Raw genomic sequence first — 24,241 nt, forward strand, 5'->3', positions numbered from 1 at the left:
ATGCAGTGTAAAAACACAGACAGAAAGATAAGACATCTGTTGTAGGGAGAATTTAGAGGGATTAGCTGAGAGAGAGAGCAATAATACACAACTAAGTCACAGTGGGGATTCTAGGGAAGTTTAGTGTTAAGACTAGAGAAGAAGATTTTGGTTTAAATAATAGAGAAAGATCTGAGTCTCTTTCATTGTCACACTATGCAGGTCGGTGAAGTGCTAGCATTATCTACTGAAGCTGACACATCCATCTTGTTTGCAATTCTCAGAGTCAAAACATTCAAATTCAGTCAGTACTGTGTCCAAGACCAAGGACAGACAATTTAGACATGCCATGTGGTACTCTTTATCTATATATCTTTTATAATTTAGCAATTTCTGGCAATTTTTTCCCTTGCTAAATGCTAAAACCAAGTGAATTTATATATACACTCCCTTCTTTAATTCGTTTTTCCCATAAAAGTGGTACTGTAAAATTTGGCCTGTTTTTTTCTTGCCAGACAAAAAAAAAAAAAAAACAGTAAATTTTTAAGGGGCTCTATCATTGGGAAAAGTCTTTTTTAGCTAGGCACATACTTGCATAGCCTTTAGAAAGGCTATTCTACACATACCTTTTGTATGTAAATCGCCTCAGTAGTTTTTGAATAATTCTGTTTTTATTCTTATACTAATTATCCTTCTCCATGCACTGGAGGTCTCATTGTGCACTCCTCACTGCTATTCTCTATGCATATGTACATCAGAGGCTAATGTACTGATGACTCATCTCTCTGCTAGCACACACATAAAGCAGACAGTGCACTCAGACACTTCCAGAGTGCACGGAGAAGGCTAATTAGCATATGAATAAAATCTGACTCATTCAAAAACTACTGAGGAGATTTACATACAAAAGGTAAGTGTGGAATAGCCTTTCTAAAGGCTATGCAAGGATGTGCTTAGCTAAAAATGAACTATTGTCAATGATGGAGCCCCTTTAAAAAGACAGTTTACCACTTGCTACCATCTATTTACCCTTCACCAATGTCTGTTGCTGTATCTTTGACATTACTAAGTCTTGGTTTGCATTGAATCGCCAGAAAGGGGTTAGATACAGTCCTAAGAATCCTCTGAGTGTTCATACAAAACAAGTCTAAACTGAATTTTAAACTCACTTTTGGAGAGATCCTGACTCCGAATTGAACCTTGTAAGGATTGCTAATCTTTATTTTTCTTACTTCTTGTAGAACTGCAAAGATTAAAACAGATATTTCTTTGCTCTGGCTTGGGTTGACTCTCTAAAGTCAATTAATCTTTTTCATTAAAAAAAACTCTATATATTGACTGCTAATGTTCATACTTCAAATAAAGAAGTTTGCTAAAATATAGATATAGAAGATGAAGCTAAACTTGCTCTATCTGAAGGCACCAGGAGCAAGGAAGAAAAATATGTATTAGTTTAATAAGGTTTGTTGTAAATAGTACATTTATACTGAATTTACCATTATAATTTTTATGGATCTATGTTTGTTGAATACACTCAGGGAAGTTTCATAGCTGGAAATACATTATTACTGGAGGCAATATATTGAATTTCAAAGCTGCTTCATTGTTGAATTTGGGAATTTTTATCATTTTGAATGTTTTTGAAAACTAAAGGAATAAAGTATTTTTTTATGGTGTTAAAATTCATTTCCAAATCCATCATTTGATAGTAAATGCGATGAAATAACCTTTTATATGGAAAGGTGACTTAAGGTGAAAAAGGGATGAAAGAAAGAAGGATTGTTTGCATAGACAGCATACAATACATGAGTGACTGAGTATCTGAGTATATGTGAGTGTCTTAATCCCAAGATCCTCAACACTTGTAAGAAGAAACAAGCTGTCTTCATTATTAGAGGGAGGTAATAATAGGAGCTGATTAATGAGAAAAATAAAGTCACAGTTGAGAGAATCAATAAAATCCAAAGTTGTGGGAGAAATGTAATGTTGGTGATTTAACAGTTGGTTGGGCTTTAAGAGAACACAAGGCAGGAGTTCATTTTTAATGATAGCAAGGTATGTTAGCGTTTATTGGTTCTGGAAATAGGACAGAGAATAGGGAACATCTTAAAAAGTAGTAAAACTTATGAAGAGTTGACAAAGCAAGGCATTTAATGATAAATTCACCATAAATATATATACTAGAGATGAGAGAACGGCGTTCAATCGAATTGATATTCGATCGAATATCAGGCCGTTCGAGGTGTTCGATTCCAAATTGCACACCAGGAGGTAAACTCACTAAAAATTTGATTCCCCTCCCACCTTCCCTGGTGCGTTTTTTGCATCAATAACAGCGCAGGGGAGGTGGGACAGGAACTACGACAACGTAGGCAGTGAAAAAAAATCGGAAAAAGGAATTGGCGGCCAGAAACAGATAACCTCCAAATTAGACGAATGGTGGATTTACCATTCAACTAATTTGGGACTGTGAACTATATGAATGTGAGACAGGGACAGATCCACAGGCAGGGTTAGCTAGGGATTACCTTTATTTAGGGGGGAATGTTACTCACACAGCTCTTTGGGGCTCTATCTTGTTGGGATCCCTGTCAGCTTGCGATATGCGCAAGCTGACTTTTTCTCATAGGAATGCATTGGCCAGCATTGATTGGCCGAATGCCTGTACCCTGGCCAATAAACGCTGGTCAATGCATTTCTATAGTGAGATATAGTAGAGCCCGTGCGGTTAGCCCGGCTACTCCAGACACCAGAGATGAAAGAGCTCTGCACTACATCCAACCATCCCTCCAGCTACTCCTCCTGTACTAACACGACTAGCTCAGCTAGGCTATTCCTTAGTACTACTAACACGCTCAGCTCGGCTATTCCTTAGTGTAATAGTCCAGCTGAGCATGTTAGTAGTACTAAGGAATAGCCAATCTGAGCGTGTTAGTCTGCTGCATATCTGCCAGCTCTCCTACATCTCCTACACACTCAGCTGGGCTATTCCTTATTACTACTAACACTCTCAGCTCAGCTATTCCTTAGTGTAATAGCCCATCTGAGCGTGTTAGTACTACAAACTCCAAACCCCCCAACCCAAACCCTCCCCCCCCATGTCCGCTTACCTGCAGCTCCCTGTTCTTGGTCCACTTTGGTCCATGGTCCGGGTTTCAGAGCGCCCTGCCCCCTCTCCCCGACTAGTATTATAGAGAAGGGGGGGCTTAGGAGAGTGTAGGTGGGGAGTTTCCAGAGCAGAGCTCTTTCATCTGTCTGGAGTAGCCGGGCTAACCACACGGCCAGCTCTGCTATATCTTGCTATAGAAATGCATTGACCAGCGTTGATTGGCCAGTCTACGGGATTCGGCCAATCAACGCTAGTTCTGCCTGAGGAGGCGGAGTCTAAAATTGGACCAGAATGGAAACTGCTGTGGACCAATTTTAGACTCTGCCTCCTCAGGCAGAACCAGCGTTGATTGGCCGAATCCCGTAAACTGGCCAATCAATGCTGGTCCAATTCCTATGCGAAAAAGTCAGCTCCGGCATATCGCAAGCTGACAGGGGATCCCGATATAATAAAGGTACTTGATGCCCCCAGGCATGCTTCCCCTGCTGTCCCAGTTGCTTTCCAGGGTGTTGGCATCATTTCCTGGGGTGTGATAGTGGACTTGGTGACCCTCATGAGTCGAATGAATGGTAGGATCCCCTGTAGCGAAGCATTTTCTGCCATAGACTATATTGGGGTTCAATATTCGATCGAATAGTCGAATATCGAGTGGCTATTCGAAACGAATATCGAACATTTTACTGTTCGCTCATCTCTAACATATACCTATATAGATAAATATATATATTAATTTTCCAATATTTACATGTTGTCAATATTCCATAATATTGTACGTTGAGTGTTATTCCAACCACCGATGCAATTTCTTTATATGAAACAAATTTATGCAGTCTATACCCAATTTGTTGCCAAAATACTGTTATGTTTCTTAGATATAGGTGGGAACAAAAATAAGGAGATGGTTGGTATGTAATAAACCAGGTAATAGATATAACCATGTATATAAAAGATATAACCATGTATGTGGTCCTGTAGGCACTATGAGCAGATTGCTTGATGACAACATTCTCTCTAAGCCTTGCCTTGGCATATCATAAGAAGTAGTACTTCTTCAGGATTGCTCTGGGCAATTCTCAAGAGCTTTGGGTTAATTCAGTTCTCTACTATAAATTAAAAGTAGGCTTAAGGGTGCATTCAGACTACGTAACGCCGGGCGTGTATGAGAGCCGTACACGCCGGCATTACGGCAGACTGCCGAACACTTCCCATTCACTTCAATGGGAGCGCTCGTAACAGCGGCGTTTTACGAGCGCTCCCATTGAAGTGAATGGGAAGTGTTCGGCAGTCTGCCGTAATGCCGGCGTGTACGGCTCTCATACACGCCCGGCGTTACGTAGTCTGAATGCACCCTTAGACTGAAGTTGCTTTTTTAAGAAAAATGTTATCATGTAATAATGTGCACAATACTTCAGTCAATGGTGTTCTTTCTTATGCCTAGGAAGTTTTTGGAATGCAGCTTCATTTAACACAGTATCATCTTACCTGCATTTTCCTACCTTCGATGGTGAATTTAGCGCAGATGTGTCTTTTTTCTTCAAAACTGCATCACCTTCTGGACTATTCTTGGAAAACCTTGGAATTAAAGATTTTATTCGCATAGAACTTGAATGTGAGTTTGTATCCCTATTCTTTCATAAAGATTTAATAAACATGAATGACAAAAATGTATGTCTGGATGGGTATTATAGAAATGATCAAATATGATTGCCAATTTTGCAAGCAACTTAAAGGGTTTTCCATGAACATAACCATATTTCAATTTGTAGACAATGAAACTTTAACATTTTTGCAAATATGAATGAATGAAAATTTCACAGAGTTTTAAAGATTTTCTCTAACCACCTTAGTGGTGTTAGTCTTTTGACTTGATATGTTACTAATGCATACAACCATGAACTCAGGAACTTCCTACGGTCTGAACGTATCAGGATCCCAGTCATGATTCCCATATTGTGGCTGAGTTATCTATGAATTCATTTTTGCTGAACATACGGTTTTTCATTCATTGCCAACAAAATGTTCACAAAATGAAGGACATACAGTATGCAATCATATATGGGGCTATAGTTCAACTCATAATGAATCATGTGACTGAGTGGTGCATGGCACAGAAAGTCTATCTTTGAATCAGTGTGTCATGCACAGTTCATGTTGCTCTAATATTTTTGTACACAGTTTAAGAGTTAAGAACTATCCATCCTTTAGAAACCATACCTCAATACATGCTCACTGTCCAGGTACTGCCCCATCTCATACTTTAATCTGTATTATACACCAATTTTATCTAACTCTCTTTTTGGCTATCTACAATCCTGTTTCATACGCCATCTTAACCAATACAGTAATGGTCAAAACTTCACAATAGTACTCTTCCTACTACACATTAATCTCATCCTTAATCTTTTGACTCAGTTGACCACCATTTTTACAGGTTTGATCATCCCTTTGCATCACAGACTTGCCCTCTCCTACATTTCCTCCTACTTCACCAGTGGTGAATTTAGTGTCAACTGTTCACAAACCATTTCCTTTTCTCACTTTTCTCTTTTGGTGTCTCTCAAGGTTCCCAGGACCTTTGCTCTTCTCCATCCAGACCTTGAAAGACCTCCTTATCTGCTTTCCACTTTTTCAATCATGAAGGCAGGTTTACTAACCCTGTCTAATCTTTATAAAGTCTACAGTCAGAGTAGGCAGTCTAAAGATGAGCCAAGTTCATGACAATGGCTGATTTGTATGATAAATTTACTGTGGCTTGCTGATCATATTCAACACTTTTCTACACATCTTCTCCACCAATTCAATGTATTTACTGTGCTAATATGTTGCATTAAAATTGTGGCACATGTTGATGTACTTTAAACCAGACCTGCTTTCTGTTAATCCACTTTAATCTAAGTCATGCCTTTTTGTCAGGTCATTTGGAAAATGTGTGTAATAGCATAATAAATGTGTTTTTAAGGTATATACACCAATTTGTTTTTTTAACAAATTGAGGCCAAACTATCATTAAATCTCTTGTTCATCTGCTATAATCTGTTACCTGCTATTCCAACATATTAGACTCTCTTTCATGCTCCAAACTTTCAACACCAACCTCTTATAGATCTACAATTTACACAACGGTATAAGCCGTTGTCTATTTTCTCACACATAGGCCTGTATCTCATATGTACTGTATCCTAGATGTTAAAGGTGCTTTAAAAATAATGTCTTTACTTAACTTATCTGACCAAATTATTATAGTGCAAATGTAGCAAATGCATATCAAATGAGAAATATGTTGAACTGTAAAATATCTGTGATTTCAGCTCCAACAGATGTTGTGTTTTCATTTGATGTTGGCAATGGCCCCTTAGAGGTTCGCGTAAGCTCACCAACTTATTTAAATGACAGCCAATGGCATTTTGTGAAAGCGGAGAGAAACATCAAAGAAGCTTCTCTTCAACTGGACAACTTACCTCAAAAAACATACAGTACCCCTTCTGATGGACACATCCGGCTACAGCTTTACAGTCAGCTCTTCATAGGTAAGTTTTAATTCAGATGTTAAAGTTATGTTCATGACATAATGTTTTATTCATCATTAGAATTAAATTATATCAAAGATCAGTTTAGACCTTTAGACTATTTAGCGTGAACCCAAAAAACAAAATGTGATTGAGATGCCAAAAAGAAGACAAAGAGGTAACTGTACTCTGGGAGTGCTAATATATAAGCAAAAATTAAGCATCTGAATTATTGTATATTATATCATTGCTATATTAATTATACTTTGATTGCTCAGATCTTGATTTACATTTTGATCCAATTATGCGAGACCACTTGCCATGGCAAAGGTTCATATACTAAACTCTATACTGTAACTGAAAAAAGAAGACCCGCCTCTGGATTTGGCTCAGGCCTACATATATGTCCAATATAGGTAGTAATTCACTTTAAGCTTTCTGCTCACATACTTTTCTCTGCATTTTAAATTACATGCAAATGACACTATTATTAGAGATGAGCGAACAGTGTTCTATCGAACACATGTTCGATTGGATATCAGGGTGTTCGCCATGTTCGAATCGAATCGAACACCGCGTGGTAAAGTGCGCCAAAATTCGATTCCCCTCCCACCTTCCCTGGCGCCTTTGTTGCACCAATAACAGCGCAGGGGAGGTGGGACAGGAACTACGACACCGGGGGCATTGAAAAAAATTGGAAAAAGTCATTGGCTGCCGAAATCAGGTGACCTCCATTTTAGACGAATAGTGGATTTCAAATCCGAGTCATATGAGAATGTGAACTTTGTGACTATGAGACAGGGATAGCTGTACAGGCAGGGATAGCTAGGGATAACCTTTATTTAGGGGGGAATGTTATTAAAAATAACTTTTTGGGGCTCTATCGGGTGTGTAATTGTGATTTTTGTGAGATAAACTTTTTCCCATAGGGATGCATTGGCCAGCGCTGATTGGCCAGAGTACGGAACTCGACCAATCAGCGCTGGCTCTGCTGGAGGAGGCGGAGTCTAAGATCGCTCCACACCAGTCTCCATTCAGGTCCGACCTTAGACTCCGCCTCCTCCAGCAGAGCCAGCGCTGATTGGCCGAATTCCGTACTCTGGCCAATCAGCACTGGCTAATGCATTGTATTGGCGTGATGAAGCAGTGCTGAATGTGTGTGCTTAGCACACACATTCAGCTCTACTTCATCGGGCTAATAGAATGCATTGGCCAATCAGCGCTGGCCAATGCATTCTATTAGCTTGATGAAGCAGAGTGTGCACAAGGGTTCAAGCGCACCCTCGGCTCTGATGTAGCAGAGCCGAGGGTGCACAAGGGTTCAAGTGCACCCTCGGCTCTGATGTAGCAGAGCCGAGGCTGCACAAGGGTTCAAGCGCACCCTCGGCTCTGATGTAGCAGAGCTGAGGGTGCACAAGGGTTCAAGTGCACCCTCGGCTCTGCTACATCAGAGCCGAGGGTGCGCTTGAACCCTTGTGCACACTCTGCTTCATCAAGCTAATAGAATGCATTGGCCAGCGCTGATTGGCCAATGCATTCTATTAGCCCGATGAAGTAGAGCTGAATGTGTGTGCTAAGCACACACATTCAGCACTGCTTCATCACGCCAATACAATGCATTAGCCAGTGCTGATTGGCCAGAGTACGGAATTCGGCCAATCAGCGCTGGCTCTGCTGGAGGAGGCGGAGTCTAAGGTCGGACCTGAATGGAGACTGGTGTGGAGCGATCTTAGACTCCGCCTCCTCCAGCAGAGCCAGCGCTGATTGGTCGAGTTCCGTACTCTGGCCAATCAGCGCTGGCCAATGCATTCTATTAGCCCGATGAAGTAGAGCTGAATGTGTGTGCTTAGCACACACATTCAGCTCTACTTCATCGGGCTAATAGAATGCATTGGCCAATCAGCGCTGGCCAATGCATTCTATTAGCGTGAACTGAGTTTGCACAGGGGTTCTAGTGCACCCTCGGCTCTGCTACATCAGATTGCTACATCTGATGTAGCAGTGCCGAGTGTGCATCAGATGTGTAGTTGAGCAAAACTGACTCAGCACTGCTAAGTCTCTGCATTCGCATAGGAATGCATTGGCCAGCCTTCGGCCAATCAGCGCTGGCTCTGCCGGAGGAGGCGGAGTCTAAGGTCGGACCTGAATGGAGACTGGTGTGGAGCGATCTTAGACTCCACCTCCTCCAGCAGAGCCAGCGCTGATTGGTCGAGTTCCGTACTCTGGCCAATCAGCACTGGCCAATGCATTTCTATGGGGAAAAGTTAGCTTGCAAAAATCGCAAACTGACAGGGATTTCCATGAAATAAAGTGACTTTTATGCCCCCAGACATGCTTCCCCTGCTGTCCCAGTGTCATTCCAGGGTGTTGGTATCATTTCCTGGGGTGTCATAGTGGACTTGGTGACCCTCCAGACACGAATTTGGGTTTCCCCCTTAACGAGTTTATGTTCCCCATAGACTATAATGGGGTTCGAAACCCATTCGAACACTCGAACAGTGAGCGGCTGTTCGAATCGAATTTCGAACCTCGAACATTTTAGTGTTCGCTCATCTCTAACTATTATCTTTTTTTTTTCTCCAAAATTTCCTGATATCCTATCTGATAAGCAGTACCTCTAAGGGATATGCCTCTGTAATATGGTGTGGAATGGGGAATATAGCAATTAATACAGTATTACACAAATTCTTATGAAGTCTGGGGAAAAAAAAACATATCAGTACATCTCTGTATACTGGTCTCGCTGTTATTTTTACATTTAACTAGTAAAACCAATACATTGCTAGAATGCTGAATATTGGAAATAGCTTTTAAATACCAGGCATGTAGAATGCAATATTTATTTAAATAGGAACTTAGACGTGATTATTAACCCAGACATAATAGAATCAATTCATCATGGGAGTTTAACTGACCTTGAATGCCTCTTTTAGGGTTTTAAGATTGTCTATTTATCAAGGAGAGGAAATTGATTTATTGAAATAATAGTCATTAGAAGACAGCCATTTCCATGAATTATCTTGGAAATTAATTGTACCTTCTAGTTACTGCATAAGTTATAGTATTTAAAGCAAGATTAGGTAACTTCTTGTAATAGAGTTACGATATTAAAACGACCATTCAAATACTACTAATAAAAATAATATTTGGGGCCACACGGTGGCTCAGTGGTTAGCACTGTAGCCTTGCAGCGCTGGAGTCCTGGTGTTCAAATCCCGCCATGGGTATAAAACCATCTGCAAGGAGTTTGTATGTTCTCCCCGTGTTTGCATGGATTTCCATTCCATATTCCAAGACATACTGATAGGGAAAAATGTACATTGTGATCTATATGTGGGGCTCACAATTTAAGAAAAATAAATAAAAATATTTTAGAAATTAAATAAATGAATAATTTAAGAAAATAGTGTAAAACTAAATAAACTTTTGAGGCTATAGGCCTGAAAAGACTGACCTAATAGTGTAGCATTTGAAGGGGGTTGTCAGTGATTTGCAAATGTGGCCAAAAGCAAGCCTGTGGTACACTAACAAACAATTCACTCTATCATCTGTCACTTCAGAAATGCCTCTCTGCTAAGTCCCACTGGTCTTTATTTACTTGGCTGTAGTAGTAATTTTCCTGTATACCCACAGCACTGTGGAATGTATGTTATGCAATGCATCACTGGCCTCATCTGTATCATGCGATATATCATTGAGGCCAATGATTGACAGCTGTGGTTATGTCAGGAATATCATTGCTGCAAACAAGTAAGGAATTAGAGGATTGAATGAGTGACTGTAGTTTTTTTTTTCTTTTTACTGCAATTGTCTATTATTCTACAAGTGCCCTTGTCATACTTATATCTGATACATATATTAATAAAATACTTAATACTTAATTACTTGCTGTAATAGCTAACCCTAACTAGCTATATTTTGAAGCTATTAACAATTAATCAATTTTGCTATTATAAAAATGCACCTGATTTTCCAGTCTATAGAATACTATTGCATCAAATGTGTCTTAATTTGTAATCAGTGAACCTTGAATTAGATTTAAAAAAAAAAATCAAAAAAAAAAATCATTGTTTACCCTTGACTAGAGATGGGAAAACCTCTCAAGACTTGTTTTGTTTCAGGTTCAAGTGGCTCAGGCCCCAGATTTGTTTTGGGTGGAACAAGTTTGATAACCGCATGGTGGTTATATTGTAAAAGCAACAATTTTGTAGAAATATAAGAACTTTTTTGTAAGTGCTACAGGCATGTTGTTATTTGGGGGACACATTTGTGGATGTGAGTCTACCTGAAATGTAATGAAGAATTGTTGGTTTTTTTTTTTTAAAAAAAAAAAAAAAAAAAAAAAGCACTTTATGGGAGCAGAGTAACACTCACAGATTGAGTAGGTATTGAAAGAAGACAAAGTGGCAAGTGGCAAGTGATATTGCCAAGTATAGAATCTGTGGCACACTGTCAACATGCCTGTGTCTTGAAAATTATAGTGATAAAGAATTGACTTAATAATAATAAAAAAAATGTTCCTTTATGGGAGCAGATGCAGAAGCAACAAGTGACAATTACAAGATTTGCAGAAAAATTTGTGACACACTGTCAGTGTGTCTGGCCTGCCAGCTGAAAAAGCAAAAATATACAGATTCTATTACTGCAAGAGCATATGGCAGGCAGAAAAGAACCTGGATTATCCTGCCGGTTATCCATCTATGTTAGCATACGCCAAATCAGCATTATGTTGGTGGGGTCACAAATTTCTATCAACCTGAGAATAATACTTGGGAAGAACCAAAAAATCTGAATTATCCTTTTGGTTATCCCTTTATAAGAGCAAATGCCACATCAACAGACTAATAATTTACATAATTTCAAGAAAAATTTGTAGCACACTCTCATTATGTCTGGCCTACCAGCTGAAAAAGCTAGAATATCTTCTAACATGGAATGGATTCTATGACCCTAAGAACAACACTTGAGGTAAAGAAAACAAAAAAAAAACAGGAGTATCCTGCTGCTTAGCCCTGTATGGAAGCAGTAGAGAACATGTCACATCAAAATTGTGTTGGAGGAATGACAATTATCAATAATTTCAATTATCAATAATTATCAATAATCAAATTCAAAAATTTCAAAGAAAAATTGTGGCAATCATCAGTGTGTTTTACATTTTAAAAAGTAATAAAAAATTGAGTATAGAAAAAAGTCACCAAAAATACCCCATTATGGGTGCACATGTGGCACCAAGTAGTGTAGGGACAATTTACAGAACTTCAAGAAACATTTGGCGCACATTATCAGTTTACGTGTTGACTAGAGATGAGCGAACAGTGTTCTATCGAACACATGTTCGATCGGATATCAGGGTGTTCGCCATGTTCGAATCGAATCGAACACCGCGTGGTAAAGTGCGCCAAAATTCGATTCCCCTCCCACCTTCCCTGGCGCCTTTTTTGCACCAATAACAGCGCAGGGGAGGTGGGACAGGAACTACGACACCGGGGGCATTGAAAAAAATTGGAAAAAGTCATTGGCTGCCGAAATCAGGTGACCTCCATTTTAGACGAATAGTGGATTTCAAATCCGGGTCATATGAGAATGTGAACTTTGTGACTATGAGACAGGGATAGCTGTACAGGCAGGGATAGCTAGGGATAACCTTTATTTAGGGGGGAATGTTATTAAAAATAACTTTTTGGGGCTCTATCGGGTGTGTAATTGTGATTTTTGTGAGATAAACTTTTTCCCATAGGGATGCATTGGCCAGCGCTGATTGGCCGAATTCCGTACTCTGGCCAATCAGTTCTGGCCAATGCATTCTATTGGCGTGATGAAGCAGTGCTGAATGTGTGTGTTTAGCTCAACTACACCGGTGGAGTAGTTGAGCTAAGCACACAAATTCAGCTCTGCTTCAATCAGCGCTGGCCAATGCATTCTATTAGCTTGATGAAGCAGAGTGTGCACAAGGGTTCAAGCGCACCCTCGGCTCTGATGTAGCAGAGCCGAGTGTGCACAAGGGTTCAAGTGCACCTTCGGCTCTACTACATCAGAGCCGAGGGTGCGCTTGAACCCTTGTGCAGCCTCGGCTCTGCTACATCAGAGCCGAGGGTGCGCTTGAACCCTTGTGCACCCTCGGCTCTGCTACGTCAGAGCCGAGAGTGCGCTTGAACCCTTGTGCAGCCTCAGCTCTGCTACGTCAGAGCCGAGGGTGCGCTTGAACACTTGTGCACCCTCGGCTCTGCTACATCAGAGCCGAGGGTGCGCTTGAACCCTTGTGCAGCCTCGGCTCTGCTACATCAGAGCCGAGGGTGCGCTTGAACCCTTGTGCAGCCTCGGCTCTGCTACATCAGAGCCGAGGGTGCGCTTGAACCCTTGTGCAGCCTCGGCTCTGCTACATCAGAGCCGAGGGTGCACTTGAACCCTTGTGCACACTCTGCTTCATCAAGCTAATAGAATGCATTGGCCAGCGCTGATTGAAGCAGAGCTGAATCTGTGTGCTTAGCTCAACTACTCCACCGGTGTAGTTGAGCTAAACACACACATTCAGCACTGCTTCATCACGCCAATAGAATGCATTGGCCAGCACTGATTGACCAGAGTACGGAATTCGGCCAATCAGCGCTGGCTCTGCTGGAAGAGGCGGAGTCTAAGGTCGGACCTGAATGGAGACTGGTGTGGAGCGATCTTATACTCCGCCTCCTCCAGCAGAGCCAGCGCTGATTGGTCGAGTTCCGTACTCTGGCCAATCAGCGCTGGCCAATGCATTCTATTAGCGTGAACTGAGTTTGCACAGGGGTTCTAGTGCACCCTCGGCTCTGCTACATCAGATTGCTACATCTGATGTAGCAGTGCCGAGTGTGCATCAGATGTGTAGTTGAGCAGAAATGGCTCAGCACTGCTAAGTCTCTGCATTCGCATAGGAATGCATTGGCCAGCCTTCGGCCAATCAGCGCTGGCTCTGCCGGAGGAGGCGGAGTCTAAGGTCGGACCTGAATGGAGACTGGTGTGGAGCGATCTTAGACTCCGCCTCCTCCAGCAGAGCCAGCGCTGATTGGTCGAGTTCCGTACTCTGGCCAATCAGCGCTGGCCAATGCATTCTATTAGCCCGATGAAGTAGAGCTGAATGTGTGTGCTTAGCACACACATTCAGCTCTACTTCATCGGGCTAATAGAATGCATTGGCCAATCAGCGCTGGCCAATGCATTCTATTAGCGTGAACTGAGTTTGCACAGGGGTTCTAGTGCACCCTCGGCTCTGCTACATCAGATTGCTACATCTGATGTAGCAGTGCCGAGTGTGCATCAGATGTGTAGTTGAGCAGAAATGGCTCAGCACTGCTAAGTCTCTGCATTCGCATAGGAATGCATTGGCCAGCCTTCGGCCAATCAGTGCTGGCTCTGCCGGAGGAGGCGGAGTCTAAGGTCGGACCTGAATGGAGACTGGTGTGGAGCGATCTTAGACTCCGCCTCCTCCAGCAGAGCCAGCGCTGATTGGTCGAGTTCCGTACTCTGGCCAATCAGCACTGGCCAATGCATTTCTATGGGGAAAAGTTAGCTTGCGAAAATCGCAAACTGACAGGGATTTCCATGAAATAAAGTGACTTTTATGCCCCCAGACATGCTTCCCCTGCTGTCCCAGTGTCATTCCAGAGGTGTTGGCATCATTTCCTGGGGTGTCATAGTGGACTTGGTGACCCTCCAGACACGAATTTGGGTTTCCCCCTTAACGAGTATATGTTCCCCATAGACTATAATGGGGTTCGAAACCCATTCGAACACTCGAACAGTGAGCGGCTGTTCGAATCGAATTTCGAACCTCGAACATTTTAGTGTTCGCTCATCTCTAGTGTTGACTAGTCTACTAACTTGTCAGCTGAAAAACTTGGACTATCTTCCAAAACTGATCATAAGATAGAAGTTGTTCTTCTTCCTCTCACAGTTATCCACTCCATTGTGCCTATGATTTTCTGCATGCAGTAATCACATACTGCTGCTCAAACTGATGTTTCAGTATATCCAACAGTATCCCTCAATGTGTGCTTCACGTTACAATTGTGTAATGAGAGAGGGGAGTGTAAGCATGCTTCTAGGCTGTGACGTCTGATGCTCAAAACATTGAACCAGTTGACCATGGCAGCTATGTGTTTTCCCTGCCCATAATTACTGCTCCACATATTGACCGTAGTGTGCATCTTTCCCCACATAAACTGACATTAGTGTAGAGGAGAAGCAGATGGAGATGATAAGGAATGAAAATGATGATGAATATATGCTAGGTGTGGATGTGTCCTTTTTTCAAAGATGTTCATGGCAAATAATACTAGAATGGTCTTGCTCCCTTGTTGCCACTGCCCATTCCATTTTGCTAAATTAGTTGGTGACACCATTTCATGTGTGTACGGAGAGACCTAGTTCATACAGATTTCTCCACTAGTGATCTTACCAACACTACCACCAGCAGCACATATACTGCCACTACTAACTTCATGAACACTCATGTATCTTACCTCTACCTCCTCTACATCAAAAAGCACTGGCAGTTATCATCCAACTCCTCAAAAAGAGGAAAAAGAGGAAGTCTTGGGCTATGAGGAATATCTTTCTCAGCAGTTGCACACATGCCAGCACATGCAGGATGACACATGAAAATGAGATCTGTGTCTGTGAAAAAGACATGGTTGACAGTACAGAAAGACAGCACAGGAAATTACATGTTATCGAGAAACACACAGAACTGGATCAACATGGATGAAAGATGACCATCTCCTGTGCTATAGACAGCCACCAAATCTCAGGAATATGGTTATTAGCAGCTCACTGTCACCTCCAACTAACACAGGAACATTTCCATGTGGACAGAAAAAGTGCATGACATGCCCACACATACTAACCACGGACAGAATAAAGATCCCCAACTCCAATCAGGACTACAAGATCCCAGGTACCTTCACCTGCAGCACACCTAATGTGATGTATTTAATAATATGTACCAGGTGTCCTACTGGGAGTCTTTATGTAGGAGAGACAGGCCAGACACTTAGGATGAGGATGAATTCATACCATCACATGATCACAGAGCATAGAATGGACCTCTCTGTGCCAAAACACTTCTGCAATCAAAATCACAATATTATCAATGATATGAAGATCCTGGTTTTAAGAGGAAATTTCAGAACCAAAAAAATAAAATAAAATGTGTGTGAATATAAGCTAATGACATCCTTTGACACACTTCAAGGGGGGGTTAAACCAGTTGCACGGTTTTATGTCCTTTTACAACAACTAGTTACTACGTCACTGATCAAGGGATCATAAAACTCAGAGAGCCTTCCTGTGAACTGACATATTTTTTGGACTTATCTGTTTATTTGCTTGTACTGCTTTCCATCAATTGTGCATCAAACACTGTATTCCTGAATAAATGTGTTTGCCATCAGATATTGTGTTATACCAGCCTGATGAAAGAACCTAAAAGCAGTTCCGAAAGCTTGCAATATGTCATCATTTTTGTTAGCAATCAAAAAAGGTATCAACTACTGAGAACTCTCAATCTTTACATTAGTTTAAAAAATATCTTTATTGTCAGGAAATATGATATCACAATGTACAGTGTTGCCGTTGCTATTCACATTCTTATAGTTAGTACTTGCACAAGTATTTCCACTGCCTCTCCTGTCCTCTGCCCTCTTTTTTTAAAGTCATTTTATCAGACACAGCTTAATTATAATAGTGATTAGCAACAATTCTTACACTGTGTATTTTTTTTTACTACAAAAAGAAAAAAGCACTAAAAGTGTTACCTGGTAAGTCCCACAATTTCCCCATTGTGAGACTATTAAAGGATTATCTTTTCTTATCTCTTATCATTATTAGGCTAGAACTGTATCAGCCAACTTATTTTCTTTTGCTGTTGAAATGGTGGTAGTTTCTACATATATACTGGTTAACAACATAGTAGCAGGCTGTGTACAGGGTCTATTAGCTGAGAAAATCCTTATAAAACTGAATGTTTTTTATACACAATAATGTATAAATGAACAATAATAAAAATGCTTAAGAAGTAAATATTTTTTTTCAGATAAGCACTCCATCATATTGAGCATTGTTTGAACAGAAAATAAACATTTCCCTGGTAAAGATTATGGCAGGAAGTAGTCCAGAGAGGAGGATCCAGAGTAGGTTGGTTGGGTCCTAGAAAATCATAGTAAAAGTAGCACCTGGTCATGCTGTGTTTTTGGATTGTGGCTTCTGCCACGCAAAACATTTACAAAGTGGGCTGTTTAAGCCATGTGTTGTCCTTGTCCATAATTGCTCCAAAACCAGAATGACTGCCAGTAGTATTAGTACAACAAACTGCCACTACTACCTCCACAACCATCATCAGTCATCATGTCTTCCTTTTCTGCTGACACACAATGGTGAATGTTCTCATCCAGTTCCTCCAAAAGAGGAAGACTGCTCTGACTAGGAGACATTGATTTCTCAGGAGATGCCAATGAACAATATGAAGAAAACAAGATTGACAGTCCAGAAAGGCTCTGCAGAAAATGAAGTGTTTTAAGGAGGAGGAGAAAGTCTGACTTAAGATCACATCACTCTCACGTACAATTTCCTCCTGTGACTGAGATGAGCCAGCAAAATAATCAAGAACTTCATCGACAATCTCAGGAAGTACAACAAATCTGTGGTGACTGGTAGTGCTACCATAAACAAGGAGCAGTGTTACTCTTGCTACCAACATTCTCATTGTTACTACTGTATTATTTGCAAAAGTGTTTACTCCTCCCACTCCCTTTGTCTGTCTCCTGTCCTATTTTATCCACTAACTTCAGTGCAAACCAAGCGTAACACAGCTCGTCCGAAAGCGGTAGCTTCCGAAGAGCAAGAGCTCAGGCGGTAATGGCTTATGAAAGTTGACTCCGAAGACCAGGAGGCAGCTGCACATATTTGATCTAGGGACAGAGCCCTATTTTCCACCCAAGATGTAGACACAGCTCTAGTTGAATGAGCCCTGAGAAAGGCAGGAGGTGACAATCCTTGAGCTGTAAAGGAAGACTTTATGGCTTCTCTCATCCAGCGGCTATGGAAGCTTTAGAGGTCTTAAGGCCCTTAGGACTGCCAATATAATTAACCAGAAGGTTTTCAGATCTTCTGAAAGAGTGAGTGCGCTGTAAATAAATTTGGAGACACCTGACTAGATCCAAGGTGTGAAATTTCACTTCCTCTGGGGAGGAAGGAGATGGAAAAAAGGCAGGCAAACAAATTAGTTGGTTCATATTTGTGCTGGATGGAACCTTGGGCCTGAAGCCCGGGAGAAATCTCAGTTGCACTCGATCCTAAAAGAAGGAAATGTACGGGGTTCCGAGGAGAGTGCCTGGAGCTCACTCACTCTCTTCGTAGATGTTATTGCGAGGAGAAATGTAACTTTATAAGTCAGAGATTTCAGGTTCGTCTCTTCCAGAGGCTCAAAAGGATCAATACAAAGTGCCAATAAGACTGTAGTAAGGTCCCTTTGGTGGACGGGAGAAGAGACTTCTAGTCTCAGCCTAGTTGCCCCTTTAATAAAGGTGGTCACTAAATAATCCTGAGACAACCACCTCCCCAGATAGGCGGACAAAGCGGCTACATGTACCTTCAGAGTGGAAGCAGCAAGCCCTTTGTCTAGACCATCCTGAAGAAAGTCCAGGATCACCCTCACTGAGGGATCGGAGGAGTCCACTTCATGTTCAAGACACCAGGCATTAAAGATGTTACTGTTGGTAATGGTAGTTCCGGTTTGTTGATTCAGCTCTGGCACTTGCAAGAGTCTTCAGGACTACAGATGAGCAAACGGCATTCGATCAAATTGATATTCGATCGAATTGATATTCGATCGAATATCAGGGCGTTCGAGGTATTCGATTCCAATCGAATACCACGAGGCAAACACACTAAAAATTTGTATCCCCTCCCACCTTCCCTGGCACTTTTTTTTTGCACCAATAACTGTGCAGGGGAGGTGGGACAGGAACTACGACAACGAGGCATCGAAAAAAATCGGAAAAGTAATTGGCTGGCTAAATCAGGTGACCTCCACTTTATACGAATGGTCGATTTCAGATTCAGGTAATATGAGACAGTGAACTATGTGACTGTGAGACAGAGATAGATGTACTGGCAGGGTTGGCTAGGGATTACCTTTATTTAGGTGGGAATGTTACTCACACAGCTCTTTGTGGCTCTATCTCATCGGGATCCCTGTCAGCTTGCGATATGCGGGAGCTGACTTTTTCCCATAGGAATGCATTGGCCAGCGTTGATTGGCCAAATGACATACAGAGTACAACATACGGCCAATCATCCCTGGTTCTCTCATAGGCTCGTCTGTGAGGAGGCGGAGTCTATGATCGGTCCACAGCAGTCTCCATTGTGGTCCGATCTTAGACTCCACCTCCTTCGGCAGAACCAGCATTAATTGGCCGAATGCTGTACTCTGTATGGCATTCGGCCAATCAACGCTGGTCAATGCATTCCTATGGGAAAAAGTCAGCTCCCGCATATCGCAAGCTGACGAGATAGTGGCATAATACAGGTACTTGGGCATGATGTAGCCGAGCTGAGTGTGCGCTGAGCTCTGCTACACCAGAGATGTAGCAGAGCTGAGTGTGCGCTGAGCTCTGCTACACCCGAGATGTGTGTGACAGGAGGAGTAGATGGAGGGATGTTTGGGTGTAGTGCAGAGCTGTGTGTGTGACAGGAGGAGTAGATAGAGGGGTGGTTGGATGTAGTGCAGAGCTGTGTGTGTGACAGGAGGAGTAGATGGAGGGATGGTTGGGTGTAGTGCAGAGCTGTATGTGACAGTAGGAGTAGATGGAGGGATGGTTGGGTGTAGCAGAGCTCAGCTCACAGCCAGCTCTGCTACATCTGAGATCGTACCACAATGGAAATTGCTGTGGACCGATCTTAGACTCCTCCTCACAGACGAGCCTCCGGCAGAACCAGCGTTGCTTGGCCGAATGCTGTACTCTGTATGGCATTCGGCCAATCAACGCTGGTAAAAGGAATCCTATGGGAAAAATCAGCTCCTGCATATAGCAAACTGAATGTTAGGATGGGGTCCCGCAGGCCTCCCATCCAGGGCATAGCGCCACCTGCGGGCCAATCCAAACCTCGCCCTCGGCATTGTGCAGTGAGGTGTCTGGAGTCTAAGTCCAGCTTTCGGCCCACTGAGCATGCTCAGACATTTTGGAGCTGCTCAGAGGCTAAGTGCCATTCTTTCCCTACTGAGCATGCTCAGGCATTTTGGGGCCGCTCAGAGGCTAAGTCCCATTTTTGCCATACTGAGCATGATCGTTGACGTCATGCCACTGTCCCTGTTGCGCAGGGACTAGCCTTTATATAGTGTGAGCCAACGCCCACCCGGTGCTCACACTTTGACTGGAAATACCTTGTGACAGGAGGTCAGGGCTAGGTTCCTGTGAATGGTAGGAGCTGTCTAGGGACCAAGTTAGGATTCCTTGGCTCTGCCAGTGAGAATCAGTAAAGCCTATTCTCTGTCTAATTGCATTACAGCTCCTAGCGGGTTAAGGAGTTCTTTGTGTTACTGACCAGGGGTGAAGTTAACCCCTGGCAGTCTTGATTGTGTAGCAGAGTGAAGCATATGCTAGGGCCTTGTTCCTCTGCTGTAATTAGCAGGTGCTTCTTGCAAGGCTTCATTTGGCTTCACTCAAAACTGCTTTACACAAGCACGCTTTCCCAGTGAAGTTAACTGGAGAGAGTCTCTTGCAGCCTGTTCACATTGGTGCCGCACAACTTCACTGCCTGTGCAGTTTAACTGGTGGTTCATATTCAGGCATACGGTTGCCCATCTAGGCTTGTGAACCTTGCTGCAGTGTTCTGCAATTTAACGGTTCTGTTTGGGTTACTTATTATTTTCATATATACACACAGAACCATAACAGTGACAGGGATCCCGATGAGATAATGGCATAATACAGTGACTTGGGCTTGTTAGATGCCCCCAGCTATGAGATGCAGCAAGAACATAGATGCGTTTACATGTCCATCATTTACAGCAACTAAAGGCTGAAAACAAATGCACAAGCTTTATATACACCATAAGACATCCACACTGTAAGGTCCACCTACCACTCTCTATTGGCTGAGAGACTGTCAGATGTTACTATTACATGATGTGTGAATCACTGCACCTATCACATTGTCTACTCTGTACTTCATGGTCAAACGCGTGACGGCCATTTTTGTTTGTCCAAAGTGAATTGCCATTTGTTTGGCTTCATAAAAGACTTTACAATTTGGAATATTCAGGACCAACATGGCTCATTATAAACTGATTGTATCTATTGGCAAACTGGACATATTTGGATTATATTTGATAATTCTAAATACTTTTGATTGGGAATCTAGCAAAATTGTATTTGTAAATTGGGAATATCTCATTATGTTTCAAATAAAAAGGTTCAAAACAATCAGATAAGATTATGTAATTTACTACTTTTTTGAGTAACAAAATCAACCAAATGCACAAAGCACTACATTAATTAAAATAAGTGATATATTAACCGGTTAATTCTGAATTTCTTTCAGTTATAAATCCTGCGAAACATAGATTGCAAAAAGTTTTGTGAAAAATAAGAATCACTAATAGGGTTAAATGTGAATACCAGTAGAAAATATGTTATGCTGCAAGATTTGAACTACTAGAGAAAATTTCTTATACGTTCAGCCATAGGTGCTTGTAATCGCTCCTATTTCCAAAGGTTGGGCTTTAGAACTAAAACATGTAAGTTATAATTTTTTTCTACTGGCAGTCAAGTGCCATTTATTTTAGAAAATAAAAGGTGGGAATGACTGTAGCAGCCCAAAGATAATGGCTTTAAAATACTATGTTAAAAACTATAAAAATAGCTATCAAACAAATTATACCACAGTGCTGTTGAAAATGATACAGGAACATTCTCTACCAACTGCTACGTCTGATAGATCTTTTTTCCCTGTGGACTTATGGAATAAAATTATTGTAACAAAAAGACTATTTGTGCGTATATAAAAAAAAAAAAAGCCTAAAACACATGTAACAATGATATGACGCAATTCTTGAAAAAGGAGAGAAATATTCTGTTTTATATAACTTATCAGTAGTGCAGATTTTCTTTTTTATTGCTCATGGAAAAATATCAAAGAGGTTCATTGTCTCCATCTGTCACATAGTTGCAGGATGAGTTGTCAAAGTGAATTCAAATATATTAAATCAGCTTGAAATTGTTGGGAATTTTAACATAACCGTATCACTTTAGAATGGAATTACGTTACAATATAGCCAGATGAGAATACTGTAGATTGATATAGTTATCCAGGACCGGCTCCAGATTTTTGTGGGCCCTTGGACAACAAAGCCTCAGTGGGTCCCTTTGTAGCGCAACTCTATAAATTGCCCCAGCAAAGAACATCAGAAACTGGGTGTTTTTTTTCTGTGGTAGACCTATGGCAATGGCTGCAGGTCTTTTGTATCTTTCAATCTTTGCATTGTAAAGGATGAAAACCATGGGGGAAATTTGCAACTATAACTGACATGCCCTCACACATATAAAGGACGCATTATGCCCCCACAAAGTATAATCATCTCCATACTGTACTCCATTGAGCACAATGGCCCCCTTTTGTCCTACACAATATGATGACTCCCTATGTGTCCATGCAGTATAATGGCCCTAGTATACCTCTATATAATAATTCTATACAGTACAATACCCCTTATGCCCCCATACAGTACAAAGGCCCCCTTATAACTCCATATAATGCCTTCATAAAGTACAATGCCCCTTATTTGACATATAATGACCCCTTATTTCCTATATAGAACAGTGACTCCCTTATACCCCTATATAATAATTCTATACAGTGCAATACCCCTTGTGCCCCCATACAGTACAGTGACTCCCTTATACCTCCATATAATGCCCCCATAAAGTAAAATGCCCCCTTATGCCTATCACCTGCATTCCAATGTATTATACTTTAGTAGGGACCTGGGAAGTGGTTGGTCAGTGCAGATTTTATTTTCACTTGCTGCTCTTAGCTCCTCAGATCCCATGTTCCAGCATCAGAACACTTAATTCCTTCACTTGAACAAGAAAGGTACATGAATCTGAGGGGCTAAGAGCAAAAAGTGAGATGGAAATCTGCACTTACTGCTCATCTTTGATAACACAGCTTTCATCTGTATAGTTCTTGCAGAATTTCTGTTCCGCAAACAGAGGCTGTAATTCACAGTTTAATATAGTATGCCCTATAATAATATAGTATGCTTATATATTAATTCATGGTTTAATATAGTATACCCTGTAATAATATAGTATGCTTATATAGTAATTCATAGTTTAATATAGTATGCTCTATAATAATATTTTATGCTTAGGTAATAATTCATAGTTTAATATAGTATACCCTGGAATAATATAGTATGCTTATATAGTAATTCATAGTGTAATATAGTATGCCCTGTAATAATATAGTATCCTTATATAGTAATTCATAGTTTAATATAGTATACCCTGGAATAATATAGTATGCTTATATAGTAATTCATAGTGTAATATAGTATGCCCTATAATAATATGGCATGCTTATATAGTAATTCATAGTTTAATATAGTATGCCCTGTAATAATATAGTATCCTTATATAGTAATTCATAGTTTAATATAGCATACCCTGGAATAATATAGTATGCTTATATAGTAATTCATAGTGTAATATAGTATGCCCTGTAATAATATAGTATCCTTATATAGTAATTCATAGTTTAATATAGTATACCCTGGAATAATATAGTATGCTTATATAATAATTCATAGTGTAATATAGTATGCCCTATAATAATGTAGTATGCTTATATAGTAATTCATAGTGTAATATAGTATGCCCTATAAAAAATATGGTATGCTTATATATTAATCCATAGTTTAATATAGTATGCCCTGTAACAGGCTCGGACTGGCCCACCGGTGTAACGGGGAATCCCTCGGTGGGCCCCCGAGCCCTGACTTAAAGTTTTGATTTTTACCAATGCAGATGCATTGGTCGGGGCCTGATCGGGATGGCCAGGGGCCCCAACCGGGCACCTGGCCAATGCATCTGCCTCCACACACAGGGGCCCCCATTAGCTGATGCTGAAGAAGTACACATCGGAGGACAACGTGTCTTTCTTCAGCATCAGCTAATGGCTTCTCCCTTCACTTACCTGCAGCTGCTGTCCTGTGAGATCTCCCCTGCTGCACGCACGCACGCACTTCCTCCCCCTCCCCCCTCCTCCTCACACTGAGTCCTGTTACATCGCAGCGTGTGGGGAGGACAGGGAGCCGACTGCTGCTGGAATAGGTGAGTAAACTCTTTGTAAAATCTGTATGTTTAATATGTATATATGTACATTTGTGTAAAGTATGTGTCTTGTATACTGTGTGAGTACTGTATGTTTGTATACAGGTATGTGTGAGTATATACTGTATGCTATAATAATGTGTATGTATATATATGTGTGTGTGTGTGTATATATAGTATTCATACAAGTATATATATGACTTATATGGTATATGAATGTATATAAATGTATATGTGCTATAGTATTGTATGTGTATATTGTATTGTATATGTGTGAGTAT

At 41.2% G+C, this 24,241-nt stretch overlaps 1 protein-coding gene across 1 annotated transcript in view; it reads left to right on the top strand.

The window, feature by feature from the left end:
- CNTNAP4 (contactin associated protein family member 4) overlaps nt 1-24,241 on the top strand; it is a 268,813-nt gene that overhangs the window by 217,340 nt on the left and 27,232 nt on the right. The window contains exons 16-17 of the mRNA XM_075277554.1: nt 4,527-4,697; nt 6,397-6,615. Coding sequence (XP_075133655.1) covers nt 4,527-4,697; nt 6,397-6,615 — 390 coding nt within the window. The remainder of the gene's footprint in view (nt 1-4,526; nt 4,698-6,396; nt 6,616-24,241) is intronic.

Source organism: Leptodactylus fuscus, chromosome 1, assembly GCF_031893055.1.
Source record: "Leptodactylus fuscus isolate aLepFus1 chromosome 1, aLepFus1.hap2, whole genome shotgun sequence".
In the NCBI taxonomy this organism is placed as follows: domain Eukaryota; kingdom Metazoa; phylum Chordata; class Amphibia; order Anura; family Leptodactylidae; genus Leptodactylus; species Leptodactylus fuscus.